Here is a 19,318-nt window from a genome sequence, read left to right on the forward strand (position 1 = left end):
TTTAATTATTATATATTCATTTTTTCCATCAAGAAAAATGAGTGTTATCTTTAAAAACAGCTGCATGTTTGTGGGGTTTCATACATATCAGAGCAGCTCCCTCACTGCAATCTATTGAAAGTCAGCCCTCCACACAAGAAAAATAACCAAAATAGCTTCATGTGAGTATCTCCTTCCTGAAACCATCTTGGCCATGACTTGGCCCTGCACATGGGCTGGCTGACTGCCCTGTAGCTAGCTCCACGAGCAAGGGCATGAGGATATGGCTCAGGCCAAGGGCATGATCCGGGCTTCCTGAACCTTCCTTCACATCTATAGGGGCAAGTAAGCTCAGGGTAAACACAGGGATCTGAGCATCTTGGTGAGGCAAAAAACTGTTTACCTCAAGTCTCCCCCTTTCTCAGACTAGACTCCAGTTCCCACATTCCGGGCTGACTACTGGAGCAAGAAGATGCTCTGCAATATGCTGCCCACAGACTCTCTAGGAGTGCTCCTGGTCTTCCCTGTCTCTCTCTGTCTTGCATTCCAGCCTGTGGCTGAGCCACACCCTTGAGACCCTTTAGAGAAAAGACCTGCAATCTTTGCCCATCCCCTGCTCTCACCCTACTCTCTGGTCTCCTCATGTCCAGTCTTGACCATCCAGGCCTTCTTAACATCTGTGGGCCTGACGTACTCATCTGTTGTTGTTCTCAATCTTTTCTCCACATTTATTACCCCTTCTGCCATTCCTTCTTCCCTGAAGACCCCTCTCTTGGCAACATGCCTAACCTACCCCACCCCACCTTCCACTCAGCTCTACTTTTCATTCCTGTCCCCATCAGGTAATAGAAAGTATAACTTGACTCTGAAAGGCCAGTTTTCTCACCCTTTTCCTTGAGATAACAGCACACTTTGCCCCACCACCACCACCTTTGCTACCACATAGGCAGGACTGGCAGTGTGGCTTGAGGCACAGATGGTGCTAAAAGCTGCTCAAGGCTAGGGGGTGGCCAGGGAGAGGACACACTAGATTTTCTGTGAGCCTCTAAGAGTCCTCTGGCTGTTGGGTTTCAGGATGATGCCAAGTGCTGGGAGGGGAGGTGGCAGTACAGAGACTGGATTTCTACTATGCTCTACCTTTATGGGGGTCTGGCATGCTTTCCTACCCAGTTGCTGGGCTCATCTTGACCTTTGGAACTTGTCCAGAAGAGATGAGACTTGGAGCTGGACCCAGCTAGCTTATGCCATTCACAAGCCCTTAATTCTTTCTTAGAAGTGATTCTGCCTCTTTTAGGGGCTTGGTGCCCAAATAGAAAGTGGTTAGTAGCCAAATGGGGATGCAGGCAAACTGGCTTCTACTCTGTAGGCAATTGTGAGGCAGTTGGTGGGAGCAGGTTGGCAAATTGATGTGACCAGTGTGAGTAACTTCCTTGTTTGTTTGTGTGTCTGGTACCCAGTCTTCCTCTTTCTTTTAGGCTGTCAGCTTTCATCTATATGCATGTCCTGCCTTAGTAGTCAGGCCTGACAGGCTGGTGCTACCAGATGTAAAGGGGTAGAACTGGAGACAGGAATGTGGTGAAGGCAGAAAGCAGAGTTCCTGAGGGCGAGTGGAATGGGCTGAGCTGGACCAGCTCCCACAGAATATGAGGATGTCCATGCTGAGATGGGAGCCACAGGGAGCAGCAATCTGGCATGGGGGTATGGCCAAGGTCCTGAGCCATGCCAGGGTATCTGACTTTGTGGGCCACTTGTCAGACACCTGACCAAGGCCTCCTACACTAAACATTGAGTCTCTGAGGGGGTTCTAGTATATCCTGGCTCAGGAGGGAAAAGAGACAAGGAAAGGTACCAGCAGGATTGGAGAGTCCTTGTGGAAGAGGTAGGACTTTTATGGTGTGTAAGGAAATGAAGGCATTTGACTGTGTGGATCATAACAAACTGTGGCTGACTCTGAGAAGAATGGGAATCCCAGAACATTTAATTGTGCTAATGCGAAACCTATACTTGGACCAAGAGGCAGTAGTCAGAACAGAGCAGGGTAACACTGCATGGTTCAAAATTGGGAAGGCTGTGCGCCAGGGATGCATCCTGTCTCCATACCTTTTCAACATGTATGCAGAGCAGATTATCCAAGAGGCTGGGCTCTATGAGGAGAATTGTGGCATCAGGATTGGTGGAAGATCTATTAACAATCTCCGTTATGCAGATGACACAACCCTGCTTGCTGAAACTGAGGAGGACCTCATGCACTTGCTGCCAAGGGTCAAGGACTGCAGCCTTCAGTATGGACTGAGGCTCAATGTCAAGAAGACAAAGATTCTCAACACTGGACCAATTGGCAGCGTCAGGATGGATGACGAAGAGATTGAGATTGTTCACAGCTTCAGTTTGCTCGGCTCCACAGTCAACACTCTTGGCACCAGCAGTCAGGAAATAAAAAAGCGTATCACGATGGGAAAGTCTGCTGTTAGGGACCTCTCTAAAGTACTCAGGAGCAACGGTGTCTCTCTGGAGACTAAGGTGCGCCTGATACAGGCCATGGTCTTTGCAATCGCTTGTTATGCATCAGAGAGTTGGACAATGACTAGGGAGGACAGAAGGAGAGTGGATGCTTTTGAGCTGTGGTGCTGGAGAAGAGTACTGAATGTACCATGGACTGCCAGGAAAACAAACAGATTCATCTTGGAGAGGATTAAACCAAGCTACTCCTTGGAGGCAAGGATTCTGGGGCTTCGTCTGACATACTTTGGACATGTTGCCAGGAGGGACGGGTCCTTGGAGAGGTACGTCATGCTTGGGAGGGTGGAGGGACGGCGCAGGAGGGGAAGACCCTGTATGAGATGGATTGACTCGGTGACTGGGGTAATCGGGATGGGTGTGTCAGAGGCAGTGCGGTTGGTGCAGGATAGAGTAGGGTTTAGGGCTGTTGTGCATAGGGTCGCTATGAGTCGGAAACGACTCCACGGCACATAACAAGAACAACAAGGAAATGAAGGGCAATATGTGTCCTTTTTCAGAATAAAGTAAGCAAATTTAGAATTCACTAAAACTCACTCTGTAAAGGAACATGGCTGATGAGAGCTGCTGAGGGAATCTGGAAAATTACCTTTGGCTGTACATACTCAGTGCCCACTGAGAGGATGTCCTGTGTAGAGCAGGACCAGACAAGACTGATGGGTGTCCAGACATGGAAACAGCTCTGACCACAAAGGTGACATGCTGTTTAGGGGTGACTGAAGGCCCAGTGAGAGTGCTGGGTGACACAATGTTGACCAAAGGTGAAAAGGGAGCAGGAACAATCCCCAAAGAGCCACCCCTCCCTCTGCCAGGGTGGGGCATACAGACAGGAGCACAAGGGTAGTGGGAGGAGGTCCTGACTTTGAGGGGTCCTCAGTGCACAGTGACCCTGTGCCTGGGTCCTCTAAGGCATGTAAAACATAGAGGAGGGACCAGATCCAGGGCCACATGGACTGTAGAGTTGTGTGTGCAAATCACTAAACTGTGCTGGCATGGGACAGCTTGCTGGTTGGGACTTCCCAGACTGCCCCTCATCAAGGGTGACCACTATAGACAGGGCCTGCCTACTCTGAGCTACAAGCCTCCTGTAGAGAGCATGAAGACACACTTGACAGTGTGTCAAGACAGTGGATATGGGTGTTACTCCTGGCTCTGATGGCCATGAGCACAGGGACAGGGACCCATCCCCTATTGAGGGGCCAGGTTGCAGGGAGGGAACAAGAGGATTTACCTGGCAGTGGGAGACAGAAGGGTGTGGAACAGTGTGTGCAGGCCGCAAAGCTCCTGCACAGGCATCGGCTGGCATCTTCAGGACTTTGGACCAGTTACTTCTAATCCCACATACCTTGGGAATTCATCCTCCCAGTGAAATTCTCATGTGTGGGCTTTTTCAAGGAAACATAGACTTGGTTTCTAATGCAGACAACCACCTTCTCCCAGATGTGACCCATGAGGCAGGGCCTATTAAGGTGTTCCCCATGGACTGGTGAGTATGACCCAGCAATTCCTCTGGTTACAGTTGGTAGGAGGGACCCCCCCCCCCTTCCCGGGGGCTGCTTATGTCTCAGAACCCAGTGTTTTCATGAATGGGGACCTGCCACACCTGTCAGCAGAGATTGAGCTTGGGTGTCATTGTCACCCTGCTGACCAAGGCTGTCCTGGGTGGTGGGATCCTGACAGAGCCGGGCCTGAGATGAGAGCACAGTGAGGATGCTGTGGGTGGGCAGGAGGGCAAACTTTGGCCAAGTCTGGTGGAGTTGAGTAGACTCTGGATCTGGTTCAAAAGGTGCAACAAGAGAGAATGCTGAAGGGTTTGTCAAGGTGGCCTACAGGTGACCCTGAACAACTGGCCTCATCCTGTAGACAGTTATATTCCAGAAGAGTCCTCTAACGTCTTCCATTTCCTGGCAATATAAGAAAGACCTGGAAGGGAAGGTCCTTGCCCAGGACCCCAGCAAGTGCTGCCAGTCTCAGGAGTGCCAAGGGTACCACATTGGCTGTTGTATCAGTTCTGTCCCCAAGATCTGCTGAGACCCCATGCACATGAAAGCTTTAGTACTCATGGTACCACGTGCAGACATGTGACTGAGGCCTGCAGCTCTGATGCAGTAGGCTAAGGGTGTAGCACCCTCACCCTAACCCAGCTCCACACGCCTGCTTCTATCTCTGTCCCCCTTCCCCTGCCTGATTTTCCTGCCTCCTTCCTCCTCCTCCTCCTGTTACTCCTCCTCCACCTGCTCCCTCTGGGCTTCCTCTCTGATGTCAACCTCAGGCCTGAGCAGGAGCTCTAGGAACAGGATAAGTTTTCTCTTTGCAGTCCCTCCCTGGCCCTTCTGTGCCTCCTCAGTCAGCTATGGGGCTACAGGGAAGGGTGTGGATCCCTGGCTTGGCCACCAAGTACTAGAGGAAAAAGGTGTGGATCTGTGTCTTATCAGGACCTTCTTGCTTGAGTCTTAGAAACTCTCAGGCAGACAAAAGACCTCTGGTCCACCACTTTCCATCCTCCTCCCACCCGAACTGCCCTCTTGCTGCTCCTACCCAACCCACCCCACCCCCCATCCCATAATGTCCACCCTCCTCACTGCCATCTGCACATGGAACTAACTGGCTCTGGTGTTTACAGTCACTGCATCCAGCAGATCCTGGAAGCGGTTCTCCATTGCCACCAAATGGGGGTTGTCCACAGAGACCTCAAGGTGAGTGTCCTACTGCCCCTGATGTCTGTTCTGTTATCTGCATGTCAGTGTAAGCTCTGGCAGGCAAGTTCTTGTTTCAGCAGCATGCCCCATGGCACATCACGTGTGCATATGTCACCTAGGTCTCAGAATTCCTGATGGGTGTTCACACTCCTATGGGACATAGCCCCTGCAGGAGTGCGCAGCAAGGCCCTGGCCAGTTGATGCACACTGAGATACAACCTATTCCAGCCTTTTCTCAGCTTCCATTGCTCATGCTGCAGCTCTCTCTGGGCACAGCAGCCTCAGGCTCTGCCCACAAAGGCTGTCTCACCACCAGGAATACAATGTGAGAACAATGGCACTCCCTCCTCCTTCCTCAGTTATTCTGCTTCCCACCTTTCTCCCTCTTCCCTCCACCCTTTTTCCTATCCCTCCTCCCACCTCACTCCCTACTCTTCTCCTCCTTGCTCTCTCCTCTCTCCTCACTTTTTCCTCCCTCCTCTCTTCCTTCCTCACCCCTCCTTTCCGTCATCCCTTTCTCTTCTCCCTCCTCACTTCCTTCTCTTTCTCCCTTCCTCCTCTCGCTCCTCCCTCCTCGCCCACAATTCTCCTTCCTCCTCACTCCCTCCTCCCTCCTCACCCCTCCTCTCCCTCCTCCTTTCTTACTCCTCCCTTTCTCCTCTCCCTCCTCACTTCCTCCTCTTCCTCCTCAATTTGTTTTCTACCACCTCCTTCCTCACATTTTTCTCTCCTCCCTCCTTTCTCCTCCCTCCTCACTTCTGACTCTCCTTCCTCCCTTCCTTCTCTCCCTCCTCCCTTCTCACTTCCTTCTCTCACTCCTTCCTTTCTCCTCTCCCTCCTCAATTTCTCTTCTCCCTCTACTTTCCTCACATTTTCCTCTTCTTCCTCCCTCCTTGCTTTCACCTCTTCCTTCTCCTCCCTTCTCCCTCACTTCTTTATATCCCTCTGCCTTCTCACTTCATCTCTCCCTTCTCCTTTCTTACTTCCTCCTTTCCCTCCTCCCTTCTTGCTTCTGCCTCTCCCTCCTCCTTTCCTTTGCTCCCTCTCCATTTTTCCTCCTTACTTCCTCCTCTCCTTCTCCCTCCTTACTTCCTCCTCTCCTTCTCCCTCCTTGCTTTTCTTTTTCCCTCTCCTTCCTTGCTTCCTGCTCTTGATGCTCCCTCCTGATTTCTCTCTATTCACTTCCTTCTCTCCTACATTACTTCTTGCTTCCTCTTCTCCATCCTCCTTCCTCGCCTCTTCCTGTCCATCCTCATCCCCACTCTCCCTCCTCCCTCTTTCCACCTCTCCTTGCTTCCTTCTATCTCTTCCCCCCTTCACTTTCCCCATCCCTCATCCCTCTTCATTCCCTCTTCTCCCTCTACTGCCTTGATTCTTCTCCCTTCTCACTTCCTCTCCTCACTCCTCCATCCTCACTTTTTCTCCTTTTCACTCCTTGCTTCCTCCTAAACTACCTCCCTCTTGCCCTCCTCCACTTCTTTCCTCCTCTACTCCTCCACTTCCTCTTCCTTCCTCATGTCTACCTCTCCCTTCTCCCTCCTCATGTTCTCCTGACTCTCCTTCTTCCTTGCTTCCTCTTCTCCTTCCTTCCTCTTCATTTCCTCCTTTCTTTTTTCTTCCCCTCGCTTCCTCCTGTCTCTCCTTCCTCCTTGATTCTTCTCTCATCACTCCTAGTCTTCACTTCCTCTTCTCCTTCTTCCTCCTCACTTCCTACTCACCTGCCTCCCTCCTTACTTCTTCATTTCCCTCTGTGCTTCTCCCTTCCTCCTTTCTCACCTCCCTCCTCACTTCCTCCTTGCTCTCCTCATTTCCTTCACTCTCTCTTTGTTTTCTCCTCTCCCTCTTCCATTTTTGTTTTCTTCTTTCTCTCCTTGCTTCCTCCATTCCCTCTCCCTCCACACTTCCTCCGCCCTCCTTGCTTCCTCCTCTCCATCCATACTTCCTCATCTCTTCTCACTTTCTGCTCTCCCTCCTCCTTTCCTTCCTCTTTCCCTTTTTTTACCCCTCTCCTCTTTCCTTCCTTCTCTGCTTCTCTCCTTCCGCTGGAGCTTTCTCCGATACTTGGTTTTAAAGACAGTTTTATTTCTTGAGGGTGGCAATGTGGTGGGACATACCCTTCTTTGGGATGGTGATGGGACCTAGGCTGACTCTCATGGAATCTCTGTGGAGATAGTTACAGTCCTCTCTGAAGGATAGTCAAAGCATTGTCCATGCTCCTTTAAAGGGACTACCAGCCTTTCACATGCTTCTGCCTTGGCACTGCCTCTTGTCTGCCTGTCCTGTGTGCCCATCTTCCTTGTAATCTCCTCTGTCCTGTTTTAGTGTCTCACTTGGTTCTCTGAAGAGAGACCAGGTATGTAGACAATAACACCTCTATTCTTCTTGAGGGAGCATGTCTGGGACTGGACTTGGTGGCTCTCCTTGGTGGCTTAATTATCTACAATAGCAGCTATAATAGCACCAGGCTACAATAATAGCCTGTCCTTCACTATCTGTGGACTGTATTATTTATCCAGGTAACTTTGAGGCCAAACCACAAAGTGAGCTTTGAGGCCAAGCCACAAAGTGAGTGCTCCCTTTCCTACCCCAGGTATGATCTGAAAGCAGGCAGAATCCTCTGACAAGAAAGAGTTGAGGGAGGTGGTGAGGAGACAGCAGTGGTCTTTGAGGGTAAGGGAGATGATGACCTTTCATTCACCATCTGAATTATATAGGTTGGTCATAGTTTTGTGGCGTGTCATCTGAACCTAATGAGGAGTATGTAGGAAGCAGGAAGTACCACCAGACCTCAGAGCATGTCACATGAGGATTCCACTATAAAGGCAAATCCCTATCATGGGCTACAGTTTATGGGACCACCCATTCTCCAGGGTTAGGCTTGCTGGTCCAAACTGCTTGGGTGGCCCCTGCCTGGGTGTCATAAACTATATAAGCCTACTGTCCTCCACTCACAACTGACTCTGCTCAGTTACTAAACCCTAAAAAATCCAAGCTCAGTTCTGTTGAGGTGATTCTGACTCATAATGACCTTCTACAACAGAGTATAAATACCCCATAGGATTTCTGAGGCTCTTACTGTTCATACAAGCAGACTGAAATGTCTCTCTCTTATGGAGCATCCAGAAAGTTCAAACCACTGATCTTGTAGTAGTACCCAAATACCTTAACTACAATGCTAGCAAGACTTCTTTCTCAGGCACCAGGGGAACAAATTCTGTTTTGTGCCTTTGGGAGAAGGCACACATAATTGGACCATCTGGTTCACCTCCGGAGGACTCTGGTGACGACTCATTTTCAGAACAAAGCTTCTGTGAGCTTGGCAAGGGTGAGGTCTTTGTGTAGGGTCCATGGGAGGGTTGGTACCCTGCCCATTCATATTGCCATGTTAAGATGCTCATGACCCCAAGATCTGAGGGTCCCTGTCATGCTAAACCCTGCAGGACAAAGACAAGTAACCCAGGCATATGTCCCCTTGGGAAATGGGAGAACAGGGCATGGGGAAGAGACTGCGGAGGGGGGCTGGGATGGGAAATTTACCTTTAACTTGCTCTGGAAGCAGACTTGCACTCACAGATCACAGGCTTGGCCATGCTGTTGGAGACCTGGAGGCCTAGAAACCCCACTCCCAAACCCAGGATGGGAACACAGGGCTTTCCATGAGGAGTTGCATTCTTCATCCATTCTAAGTCAGAACTGACTCTGGTATGGGTTAGGTTTTGGTTTCAGTCATTCACATTTTAAGATTTCCAAAATTGAGATGGATCTTACAGTCACTGTTTCAAAAGCAGTTTAAAATGGGGAGGCTTTTGTCTTAGTGGAAACACAGTGAAAAGCAACTGTGGTTTTGACCAGGAGGCCATGCTCACAGAGGCACGCTGGGGCTCCAGACAGGCTGGCATGGACAGAAACATAAATCCTGAGAATGCTCCCTGAGATGTCTGGGCTGGGCACCTGAGTGGGCACCTGGGTGGGGCTTACTGTTAGGAGTCACAGTCCTACCCAAAAAGCAGGCCACACCAGGTGAGAGCTTAGGTTGGAGTGAACAGTGCTGGGAACACAGCTACTCAGGCCCTCACGGCCTCAGGACAAGGTTTTTTGGTCACAGGATAGCAGCCTTCTTGGTTGTTCCCATAGGGTGGAAGAAGACACTTCCTTTCCACTTAGCAAGGGCTCTGCCACCCAGGAGAGGGTGTGCCTGGAGAGTCTCTTAGAGGGATGTTGGCTGTTGGGGTGTCAGTCTGTCCAGGAAGTTCAAGCAGGAACCCTCTTCCTATTAGATGTGGTGGGTCAGCAGCTTGCTGGGGCTTGATGCCCAGTGAGGTCATCATGGGCAGAGGGCAGGCGCAGATAGACTTTTAGCATTGCTGGTGTTGAGGGCCTTCTGTTTGGTCTTCATGCTGCTGCCCTTTGAGGGGCTCTGGTCAGTAGGAGTGGCTAAGCAAACACATGTGTCTCTCCCACATCTGAGTGGCAGCTTTGCTGGAGGGGCCCAAGACAAATAGAGTGCCCCCACCTTCTGCTCCCTGACTTTGACCACATTCTTTCTCTCCGTTGTGGCCTGAGTGAGGGGAAATAACCTGAAGTAGACTCCCTGTTGCTTGGGGGAGGGACAGACAGTAGTGAGGGCCTCCTAAGACTAAGGACAGCATGTGGCAGATCAAAGCATCTCTCTTGTAGACTGCTCTGCTTCTGGTATGTCCCCATTCATGAGTTGCTCTGTGGTGAACGTGCTCTTTGCCCTGATGGTCCCTGCAGCCTGAGAACCTGCTCCTGGCCAGCAAATGCAAAGGTGCAGCAGTGAAGCTGGCGGACTTTGGCCTGGCCATCGAGGTCCAGGGAGACCAGCAGGCATGGTTTGGTAAGTGCTGGGCCAGCAAGCCAGGGCAGGGGACAGCTCAGCCTCTTCTTACTGGCCCTCTCTCCTCACTAGGGTTCGCTGGCACTCCAGGATACTTGTCCCCAGAAGTCCTACGCAAGGAGGCCTATGGCAAGCCCGTGGATATCTGGGCGTGTGGTGAGGCTTGGGCACGTGCAGTTTCGGTAGCTGGAGCCACTCAGGATTGACTGGCTCTCTTGTCCCAGTCAGATATCGCAAGCTCTTCCCATTGTTCAGATAAGTGTGCACCAAAGCTAACAGTGTCTGGACAGCTGGGGAAGGGGTGGGTCCAGCAGACCCAGGCAGGGCAGCATGGACCACACCTCTGAAGCAAGGTGGTTCCTAATATTCTGGTTGTGAGGCCTTTGAGAGCTCTCTGTGCCAGTCTGGACTGCTTGGGGCTATTCTCACATGGTGATGTTAGCTGACACCTCACATCACCAGTGAAAGATGCAGGAGGCATAAGGATCCCAGGAAATTTGTGGAGGGCATACTGTGGGAGGCAAGCCAAGGCCTGACTCTGTCCTTTCAGCAGCCCTCCCCATCACATGCCTGGACAAGCCAGGGCTGGGCACTGTTCCTTTGTCCATAGAACCCCAGCAGGACTGTCTAGCCTGGGCTGTAGACATACTCAAGGGACATGTGTGGCTAGGGAGTGGCCATTTGGGGGCACTTGCCACTGCTCACAGCTACTCTCCCCAGGGGTGATCCTCTATATCCTGCTTGTGGGCTACCCACCATTCTGGGACGAGGATCAGCATAAACTGTACCAGCAGATCAAGGCTGGAGCATATGATGTGAGTACTGCTGTCCCTCAAAAGCTGTCAGGAAATGTGAAAGGCCCAACTGTGGACGTGAGCACATGTTTGGACATGTGTGTGTGAGCGTATGCACATGTGTGTGGAAGAACCAACCTGGAGGAGGTACCTGCGGCTATTCTCCTAATTTTTTGCTGGGTTGAAATCCTCTGAAGAGTTCTGGGCCCTGTCCCGGTGAGGGACTTCAACTGCTCCCATGTCTTTTCTTCTCCAGTTTCCATCCCCTGAGTGGGACACTGTTACTCCTGAAGCAAAAAACCTCATCAATCAGATGCTTACCATCAACCCTGCAAAGCGCATTACAGCTCATGAGGCACTGAAGCACCCGTGGGTTTGCGTAAGTGCCAGGTGCCACCTGGGCTCAGGGCTGGCAGGTGCTGGAAGGCTTGCCTGAGACTTCGGAGAGGACCTCTCCTAGGCAGTCTTGTCCCTCTCCAGTACCCCCTGGGGACTCTGGTCCTGTCTTTGGCCTTTGTGGTGTACAGTAGGTATCTCTGTGGAGTTTCAGCTCTGAGAGGGCATGTGAAGTGAGAGCCTGACTCTGGCCCTCCTAGGGAACAGCAGTTGTAAGGATGGTTTGTGCTGATATGACCTTGGGGGAGGGCAGAGGGACCAGGAATGAGAAAGGCCGAAGTGGGAATATGGGTAAGGGAATGAGCCAAATGGATAGGGTCAGGGATGAGGGGGTACAGGGATGAGGTCAGGGACAGGAGAAAGGGGCAGAAGGATGGAGGCCAGGGAGGGAGTACAGGGATGGGGGACCTGGGTGGGATGGGAAAGGAACTCACAACAGGGAGCCAGGACTCAGAATGAGGTGGCACTCAGGGCTCTATCCTAAGACCTGCTGCCCTAAGCCCCTAACTGCCTGCTGTGTATCCTTGGGGACAAAATTGGTCACTGAGAGCTCTGTAACTGTGTGACATCCCCCTTCCTACAGCAACGCTCCACGGTTGCCTCCATGATGCACAGACAGGAGACGGTGGAATGTCTAAAGAAGTTCAACGCAAGAAGAAAGCTTAAGGTGGGAGCCCCTGCTCTGCTGTGCACCAAGCCCGGGGACCCTGCAGATAAAGGATGAGTGTGAAAGACACTGGGGTCCCTGCAGTGTAGGGCTACCACAGCAGACCCCAGAGACAGGCTGTTTATTTCCATGGCTTCAGGCACATGGAGCCTGTGGGCCTCAGGGACACTGTGGGAAGTGGCACTCTGCTGTCCTGGGCCCTGTGTGGTTTCAGCTCCTAGGCCCTTTTCATCTCCAGCTCTCTTTCTCCTCTGCGTCTATCCAGGCTCCTGAGTTCCCAGGGCATAGCTGGGGGAGGAGTTGTTGAGGTGAGATAATCTCTAGTCTTTAAGTCCAGAAGCTTCAGACCTCAATGAGTTTTGATGAGGAAGATGGGAAGAAGGTCTAGGGGTATGGTAGGTAAAGGAAGAGGAAGACTCATGGAGAACCCAGGCCCTCAGAGCACATTGTTTCCTCCCTTCAGCTGCCTTGCTGGTCCCAGTAAAGGGCTGTTCTGGGATGACTCCCACAGACTGACAGCCTTCTGGCCTCTCCCTACAGCAGACTCTGCTCCTTCACAGTCAGCTTTGACTGCAGGTGGGCCCCCTCCTAGGTCACCCCTCAGGTGAATACTGCAAGTGTCTCAGGGCTCTCTAGTTATTTATTTGATCTAGAGACTGTGGAGGGGCAGCCAGCTTTGGAGGGGCAGTGGGACAGTAGTCAATTATCTGAAAATGAGGCCAGTTTGCGGCCCAGTTGTCCAAACATTTGCTTCTCTAGAAGGTTATGCTCCGGTCTGGCCTCCAAGCTTCTGGACAGGTCAGGGTGGGACCTCGCCTTTACCTGTGTGCTTCTTTCCTCAGGGAGCCATCCTTACCACCATGCTGGCTACACGGAACTTTTCAGGTGAGAGCAATCTACCTTCAGGAGGAAGGGGGCTGCCTACTTGTCACTCAGGTCCTCACTGAGCAGCTGAGCCATAACACAGGCCTCTCCATGTGACACCAACAGACTCTCTTCCCTGCTCACACCAAACCCTTGCCCCCGGCCCCCTGGGGCACATGGGCTGCAGAGGAGCCTGGGCACTCCGGCTGGCTCCCTCTGTGACCAGTGCCCAGAGTCCCAGTCACCCTCACATCTGCCATCATGCTTGGTCTCTGTATCTGTCTCTAGACATCTTCTGTACCCTCCGCGTGTCTGCAGGCCCTGGTCCGGCAACTCTGTTCTGTTCTGAGCCCTCTAGGCATCTGTTTTGTGTCTGGGATGTGGGCAGTGAGCTGGAGGGTAAGCAGGAGAAGGATTTGGACGACTGGCAGGCATCAGCTTGACCGGGTGTGGGCAGGGTTGGGAAGTGGAGTCCTGCTGGGTGTGGGTCAGGTTCTGTCCTTGCGTCTCTGTGGGTCTATCCGTGCTTTAGCTCGGTTCTTTGTCTGTGTGTCCCCTACCCCCTCAGTTCCCCTCCCTGTCCTGTTACTTTTGCTGTGAGAGTGCTTCTGGGGATAGACTGGCACCATCACACCAACACTAACTGGACATGTCCTTCGTGAATGTGGGGGCCGAGAGCCACACCCATTTTCCTGTCTCTCTCACCTCCACCCCCATCCCACAGGCCCTATTTACCCAGAAGCCCCATGGGGCTTTCTTTGGAGAAAGGAGGCAAATGCTTTTCAGGTGCTAATCTGTTTGGATCTTGTGTTCACTTTCCTTTTTGAAAGGGATTCTGGGACCAAATCTCATCTCTTATGTAAACTTTGACTCTAATTTTCTTCTGCTTCCTTTGTCTCTCTTTTCTTCGTATCTTGCCTGCCCCGTCTGTGTCCCCTCGCCCTCCGTCACTACTCCCTTCCGCTGTCTCTAACCCGGCGCACACAGTGGGCAGACAGACCACCGCTCCTGCCACAATGTCCACCGCGGCCTCCGGTGCCACCATGGGGCTGGTGGAGCAAGGTAGATGTGTCTTGACAAGCGCCCTTGACCCTGCCAGATCTCAGCATGCGACCCTGACCACACACAAATGTGGCTGCACACGCCCAGAACTCCTCCTCTCAGGTCCTCTGTGGGCTGCACAGTGTCCCCACATGCACTTGGCTGAAATAGTCTGAGAGGACACTTTTTGAGGCTTGGTCATGAGACTTGGAGATCAGGAGAACTCTTCACAGAACCTTTGCCCTGTGAAGCCTTTTGTGCATTCATTCAGAACACTCTGGCCCTGCAGGAAAGGAGAGATTGGGGCTGATGTGGTGGGCTTGTCAAAACCCTGAGTAGGAAGTCCCTATCCCCACCCCAGGAAAGTACAGGAAAGAAGACCCTCCTCTGTAAGAGCCATCCAAGGCCCTCTGTCCGTGGCCATCCCCCTACCCACGGCCCTACCCTCCATCCCCATCCCCAGGACCCGAGGCTACCCTGATTCTGACCTCGGCCCCTCTGTCTGCCTCCACAGGGCTGTGTGGTCGGGGGGTGTGCAGGCAGGAGCGTGATCTAGGGCCACTGTGTCCTCCATATGCGTGTCTGACCTGGACAGGCCCAGAGCCCAGACACTTGGGCTCCCTCCTCATTAGGATTCTTCCTATGAGACCCCCCCCCTTGCCTCACCTCCAATCCCACCCTCTGGTCCCCTGCCAGTCTGCTCCTTCGGGAATGATTTGGACCAGAAGCCCAGCACCTGCCTGGTCAAGACCCTGCCATCTCTGACATCATGTATATGTCACTGTGTATGTGGCCACGGAACGTCCCAGTTCTGACTCCAGTGCAGCCCAGGTTTTGTTGTTAGGTGGTCTCCCACAGTTTCTGCTGTAGCCCAATGAGGGTAGGGCATGTCCGCCCTGACTCCCACCTCACTGCCTTCTAGAGCCTCAGAGCTACTCCAGGGTACTTCCTGAGGGCATCCCCATCCTTGATAAAGATGCCTAGCAGAGGCATCCAGAGGCAGCTGCACCTCCTTTGGGGCAGAGGGCAGAGGCTGCTTTCAGAGCCTGGGGCCTTGTTGTCTGGGAGCCACTTTTCTGCAGGGGCCTGTGCATGAGGTCATGCATGTGCCAGGCACCAACATACCCAGGTTGTTCTGTCCGGGGCTGCTCATGGGGTGGGTGCCTGCATGGCTGCCGGGGCAAGGCATGGGCCCATGAGGTGGACATCAAATGGTAGGGAAGGCCCCTCAGTGGCAGCACCAGCACTGATGGGCTGTGGGCAGAGCAGGCTGGAGGACTCAGTCCCTGAAATTGGCCCCTTGACCTTGTAGAGCTTGTTGCAGTTGAAAGCAGTGTGTCACTAGACCCTCCTTGATCTTCAGAGCGGCTGGCGTGGAAGGGCACTTCCAGCAGCAGGAGAGTCAGGACTGAAGAGAGGGACCTTGCAGGGGTGCTGTGAAAGCCCCTCCTAGTGGCCAGGGAGCCCCCACCTTGGAGTCTGAGACTCCTTTATCCATCTTGGGCTCCTACTGCAGGTAACAGGACTTTAGCTGGAGAAAGCACAAAAAGCATCTTGTGACCACCACTGTAGGTGAGCTGGAGCTGAAAGCCAACCACCTGGCTATGTCTGGGCCCCAAGAATCTGGGCTAGGGCAGGATCTCATGTCACTGCTGTTCCCACCCTTCAATGAATTTCTGAGGACTGTTTCTTTCTCCCATAGAGCAGCTGGTAGATTCGAACCACCAGAGATACTTGGCCTTGGAGCTAATAGTGCATCACCTTGCTGCAAAGGACACACCAGAACTCCAGACAGGGATTTCTAGGAAATTAATAGCTCTATAAAGTACTCCTAACAGGAGCCAGGAGCTAAGGATCCCACGTGAGGAATGACCGCTAACCACAGAATGTGTTAGAGTTACTGCTGTAGTGCAACCTGTCTGGGACTGACTGACATTTTGCAGATGTTCTTATTATCAGCTGTGGCACCAGTGGTGTCCATGCTGGACTCAGGGAAGGCCTGACCCAGAGTAGGACCTCTGTGACCATGGAGGCCCTTGGTCCCTTTGGTTACTGGTGATACCTTGAACAGCACAGTTTGAAAATGAAGACTCTTCTAGAATCAGATGTAAATGGGATTTTTTTTAAGAAGAGAGACAACTATACAGAAAGACCATTGATCTTGTGGAGAGAGAATAATGACAGCCTGTGGGTGCTTGACTGGAGCTCAGCAGCACACTTGCTGGCCAGGCCACCAGGCAGTGTCTTTGGGATGCCACAGAAGGGTGAGATGTGACCAGGACAGCTGTGGCTCTGCTCACAGAGGCCTCCACAGTGACCTGTCTTAAAGAGACCATGACATTATGACTTGTGTCCCCAGCGGAGGGTCTGCCCACTTGTCCGCTGATGTACCTTTTCCTAGGCATCTCTTCCTTCAGTGACAAAGGAAAGAGCCCATTCCCAGTCCTCTCAGCCATGCACCAGCATGACAGGGGGCCGGGGCATTCTCCTTCCACTCACTTTAGGGCCACACTGGGCACAGTCCAGGCTCACCCACTGGGTAAATAAATGGCTCTGAGGTGTCAACGGTCAGAGGGATGGCGAAAAGACCTTTTCCACGTGTGGGGACCTGAGTGATCTGCGTGTGCTAAAAATGGGAAAGAGGAGCCAGGGTCTCAGGCAGCCAAGGTTCCAGGCAGTCCAGGTCTCAGAGGTGCATGCTGGAGGGCAGGGCTGCCCTGTGTTCTGGCCTGGCACAGGGAGGGTGAGTGGACTCATTCTGTCTGGCTTCCCAGGACCAGTGGAGCTCAGGGGTGTGTGAGTGAGCCCTAGGCTGTAAATGTGAGGAGGGTGATGCCTCTGATGGGCAGCACCATTGAAGTGTGGTACAACCCCAGGGAAGGGCATCCCTGGTGCCTGGCACCTGCTGCCCAGACTGCAGTGGTGGAGGGTATGCTCCCAAACCAGCCTGTGGGGAGTAGTCCTATACTGAGCTGCAGGCCTGCAGTGGGGCCTGCATGGGCTGAGACATGGGCTGGGTAGTCTTGCTTGTCCTCAGAATGGGGTAGTGGGATCAATTCCCAGCTAATTCCTGGAAAAGATCATGCAGGGATCTCCTGGGGTTTGAGGTGAAACTCTGAGACAATTAACAGGTCAGTGAACGGAGCAGGAAACTAGGATAGGCCAGCCTGGGGCACTGTCGTCTTAGGGGTGTGCTGCCTGCAGGTGAGCCTCCTGTCCCCACGCCAAGCTCAGGGGCCACCTTTAAGAAGCTAGCCTGCTACCAGCTAGGCCAGTACCAATAGGTATTCAGTCCAGGGTTGGTCACTGGGTCAAGTGTCCTCTGAAATGGATTCCATCAGTGTCAACTGCAACTGCAGCTAAGCAAGTACAGGCTTAGAGGCCAGCAGCTGAGGGCCTGCATTTCTCCAGCATCTCCTAGCATTGCTGGTGTGCTCTGTGCAGACCCCCAAAGCTCTGCAGGTCTCAGTGGTTTTCTGCCTGCCTGCCTCTCTGCAGGGACCCATATAAAAGGCCCAGCACAGCCAAAACTATACGCCCGTCGAAGCCTGTGGCCACATGGTCTACTCCAGAAGCCTGGCTAGAGTGCCGCTCTGGCCAGAGCTTAGGAGCTGGGCAGTGGGTAGGCTGTCTGCCTTCTCCAGGCTTAGCTCCAGGCTGAGGGACACCTGGAGATTTTGTGGGTCTCCACCCTTGTCCACATGAGCCCTGGCATGCTCCAGAGCAGACTCCGAGCTGCGCTTCGAGGACTGCTGCCCTGCTTGGGCATCACCTGGCAGTGCTAAGTGGCTCTTCTTCCAGGCGGGTTGAGATCATGATGAGAAGCATGGGCTGACAGCTTCTCATGGGTGCCGGTGCTACTGGCTGGGGCCAACACAAATTTTGTTTTCTCTCTTCCTTTCTCACTCCCTCCTCCTTGTCCTTCATCTTTCCTTTCTTCTAAGGTAAGCTGATTTCCTTTTTTTCTTTTCCTTCTGCAGTTCTGTAGTTAGAACGCTAACCCCTGAAGGACATAGATGCCACCGCATGTGGACCGGGTCCCTAATGGACAGGCAGCAACTGGAGTGACAGGGCTTAGAGGATGTTGAGAGATTAAGATGGGCCGTGAGCCCATTCTGCCGGGTGTGTCCTTCACACTCACCCCACTCAGAGCCCAGTATTCTGTGGGGCTTAAAGGCAAAAAACCAGTGATGACTCAGGTAGAGTCATGATGGGTGTTCAGGAGCAGAGAGACTGAGGCTTCTTGAAGATTCTGGAAGCTGCATGGGACCCATGGCTCCAAAAGCTCATCCTCATGCAGGCCACTTGCCGGGACCTGGAGGAGTGACAGGGCATGCACCTCTCTTGGGGCATGGCCACATGCAAGGATCCATCCTGGCACTTTTTGGGGACCTCATAGGTGGCAAGCCCCTTCCAAGGGCACAATCTGTTTGGTTCAGCTTGAGGAGGGAGAGCAGTAAGTGGTAACACAAAACCTGCAAGGTGCCTCTGAGCTGAGATACCCTGGATGGAGGTGTGGAAATGATAATGGCTGACTTCCTGGGAGAGTAGCCTTACTGGCAGCCCTGAAGATACCACCCTGGCTCGCTGCCCTGGGCATAGTAGCCTGGCTGGCTGACCTGGAGACACTAGCCTGGCTGGCTGACCTGAGAACACTACCCTGGCTGGCCTCCCTGAGGACACTAGACTGGCTGGCCGCTCTGGGGCCACTAGCCTGGCTGTCTGTCCTGAGGACACTATCCTGGCTGGCTGCCCTGAGGACACTACTAGCCTGGATGGGTGCCAGGACTATGCCAGGCTGCTGGGCCCAGTCATCTCCAGAGTAGAGACTTCTGTGGGCATAGTCTGTGAAGCCAGGGCCAGTCCTAGGAGCCCCTATACCTGGCAGGGTGCTGCTCATGGCCCTGAGGGCCCGACACAGACGAGGACAGTGGGACCCAGAACCAGCACTGCTCACATAGCATCTTTCCTTCCCTGCAGCAGCCAAGAGTCTTCTGAACAAGAAGGCAGATGGCGTCAAGGTGAGCACACTGAGTGGGAAGCCCAGGCTGCTTCGTGGGCACAGGGGCGTGTGGTCCCTATTTCTCTTGCAGCTTTCAAAGGCTCCTTTTCCTCTCTCCACAGCCCCAGACGAATAGCACCAAAAACAGTGCTGCAGTCACCAGCCCCAAGGGGACGCTACCTCCTGCCGCCCTGGTACTGGCTCCTCCTTGGCCCTCCTCACCGCTAGGCCATGTGGTTTCCCTGCATCACAGGCCAGGGTCCCTAGTATAAGGGTCCCCTTTTCCCTGTAGCTGAGTCAAGGTCAGGCTGATTTCGGGGGAGGGGGAAAGGTTGCATCATGGAGCAGGATCGGGTGGGCAGTTGCAGAACCCCTCACTTGGCACCTCCACTGAAGGTAGAGATCTACAGCACCAAGCAAGGGTGGGCAAACGCCTACAGCCCCCTGGGCTTCGGGAGGGGCTTCCTGCATCACACCTGTGTTTGGCATGGAGAGGCTGGC

At 53.0% G+C, this 19,318-nt stretch overlaps 1 protein-coding gene across 7 annotated transcripts in view; it reads left to right on the forward strand.

The window, feature by feature from the left end:
- CAMK2B (calcium/calmodulin-dependent protein kinase II beta) overlaps positions 1–19,318 on the forward strand; it is a 241,961-nt gene that overhangs the window by 169,974 nt on the left and 52,669 nt on the right. For 2 of the 7 annotated variants that reach the window (XM_006892148.1, XM_006892150.1), the window contains exons 6-14: positions 5,120–5,192; positions 9,951–10,053; positions 10,126–10,209; positions 10,774–10,868; positions 11,104–11,226; positions 11,827–11,910; positions 12,753–12,795; positions 18,796–18,836; positions 18,940–19,011. In XM_006892148.1, coding sequence (XP_006892210.1) covers positions 5,120–5,192; positions 9,951–10,053; positions 10,126–10,209; positions 10,774–10,868; positions 11,104–11,226; positions 11,827–11,910; positions 12,753–12,795; positions 18,796–18,836; positions 18,940–19,011 — 718 coding nt within the window. Of the gene's footprint in view, positions 1–5,119; positions 5,193–9,950; positions 10,054–10,125; positions 10,210–10,773; positions 10,869–11,103; positions 11,227–11,826; positions 11,911–12,752; positions 12,796–13,761; positions 13,837–18,795; positions 18,837–18,939; positions 19,012–19,318 lie in introns of all 7 variants that reach the window. The other 5 variants (XM_006892147.1, XM_006892151.1, XM_006892149.1 and 2 more) reach the window with 5 other exon arrangements.

Source organism: Elephantulus edwardii, unplaced genomic scaffold, assembly GCF_000299155.1.
Source record: "Elephantulus edwardii isolate Elephantulus edwardi_28Jun2011 unplaced genomic scaffold, EleEdw1.0 scaffold00111, whole genome shotgun sequence".
NCBI lineage: Eukaryota > Metazoa > Chordata > Mammalia > Macroscelidea > Macroscelididae > Elephantulus > Elephantulus edwardii.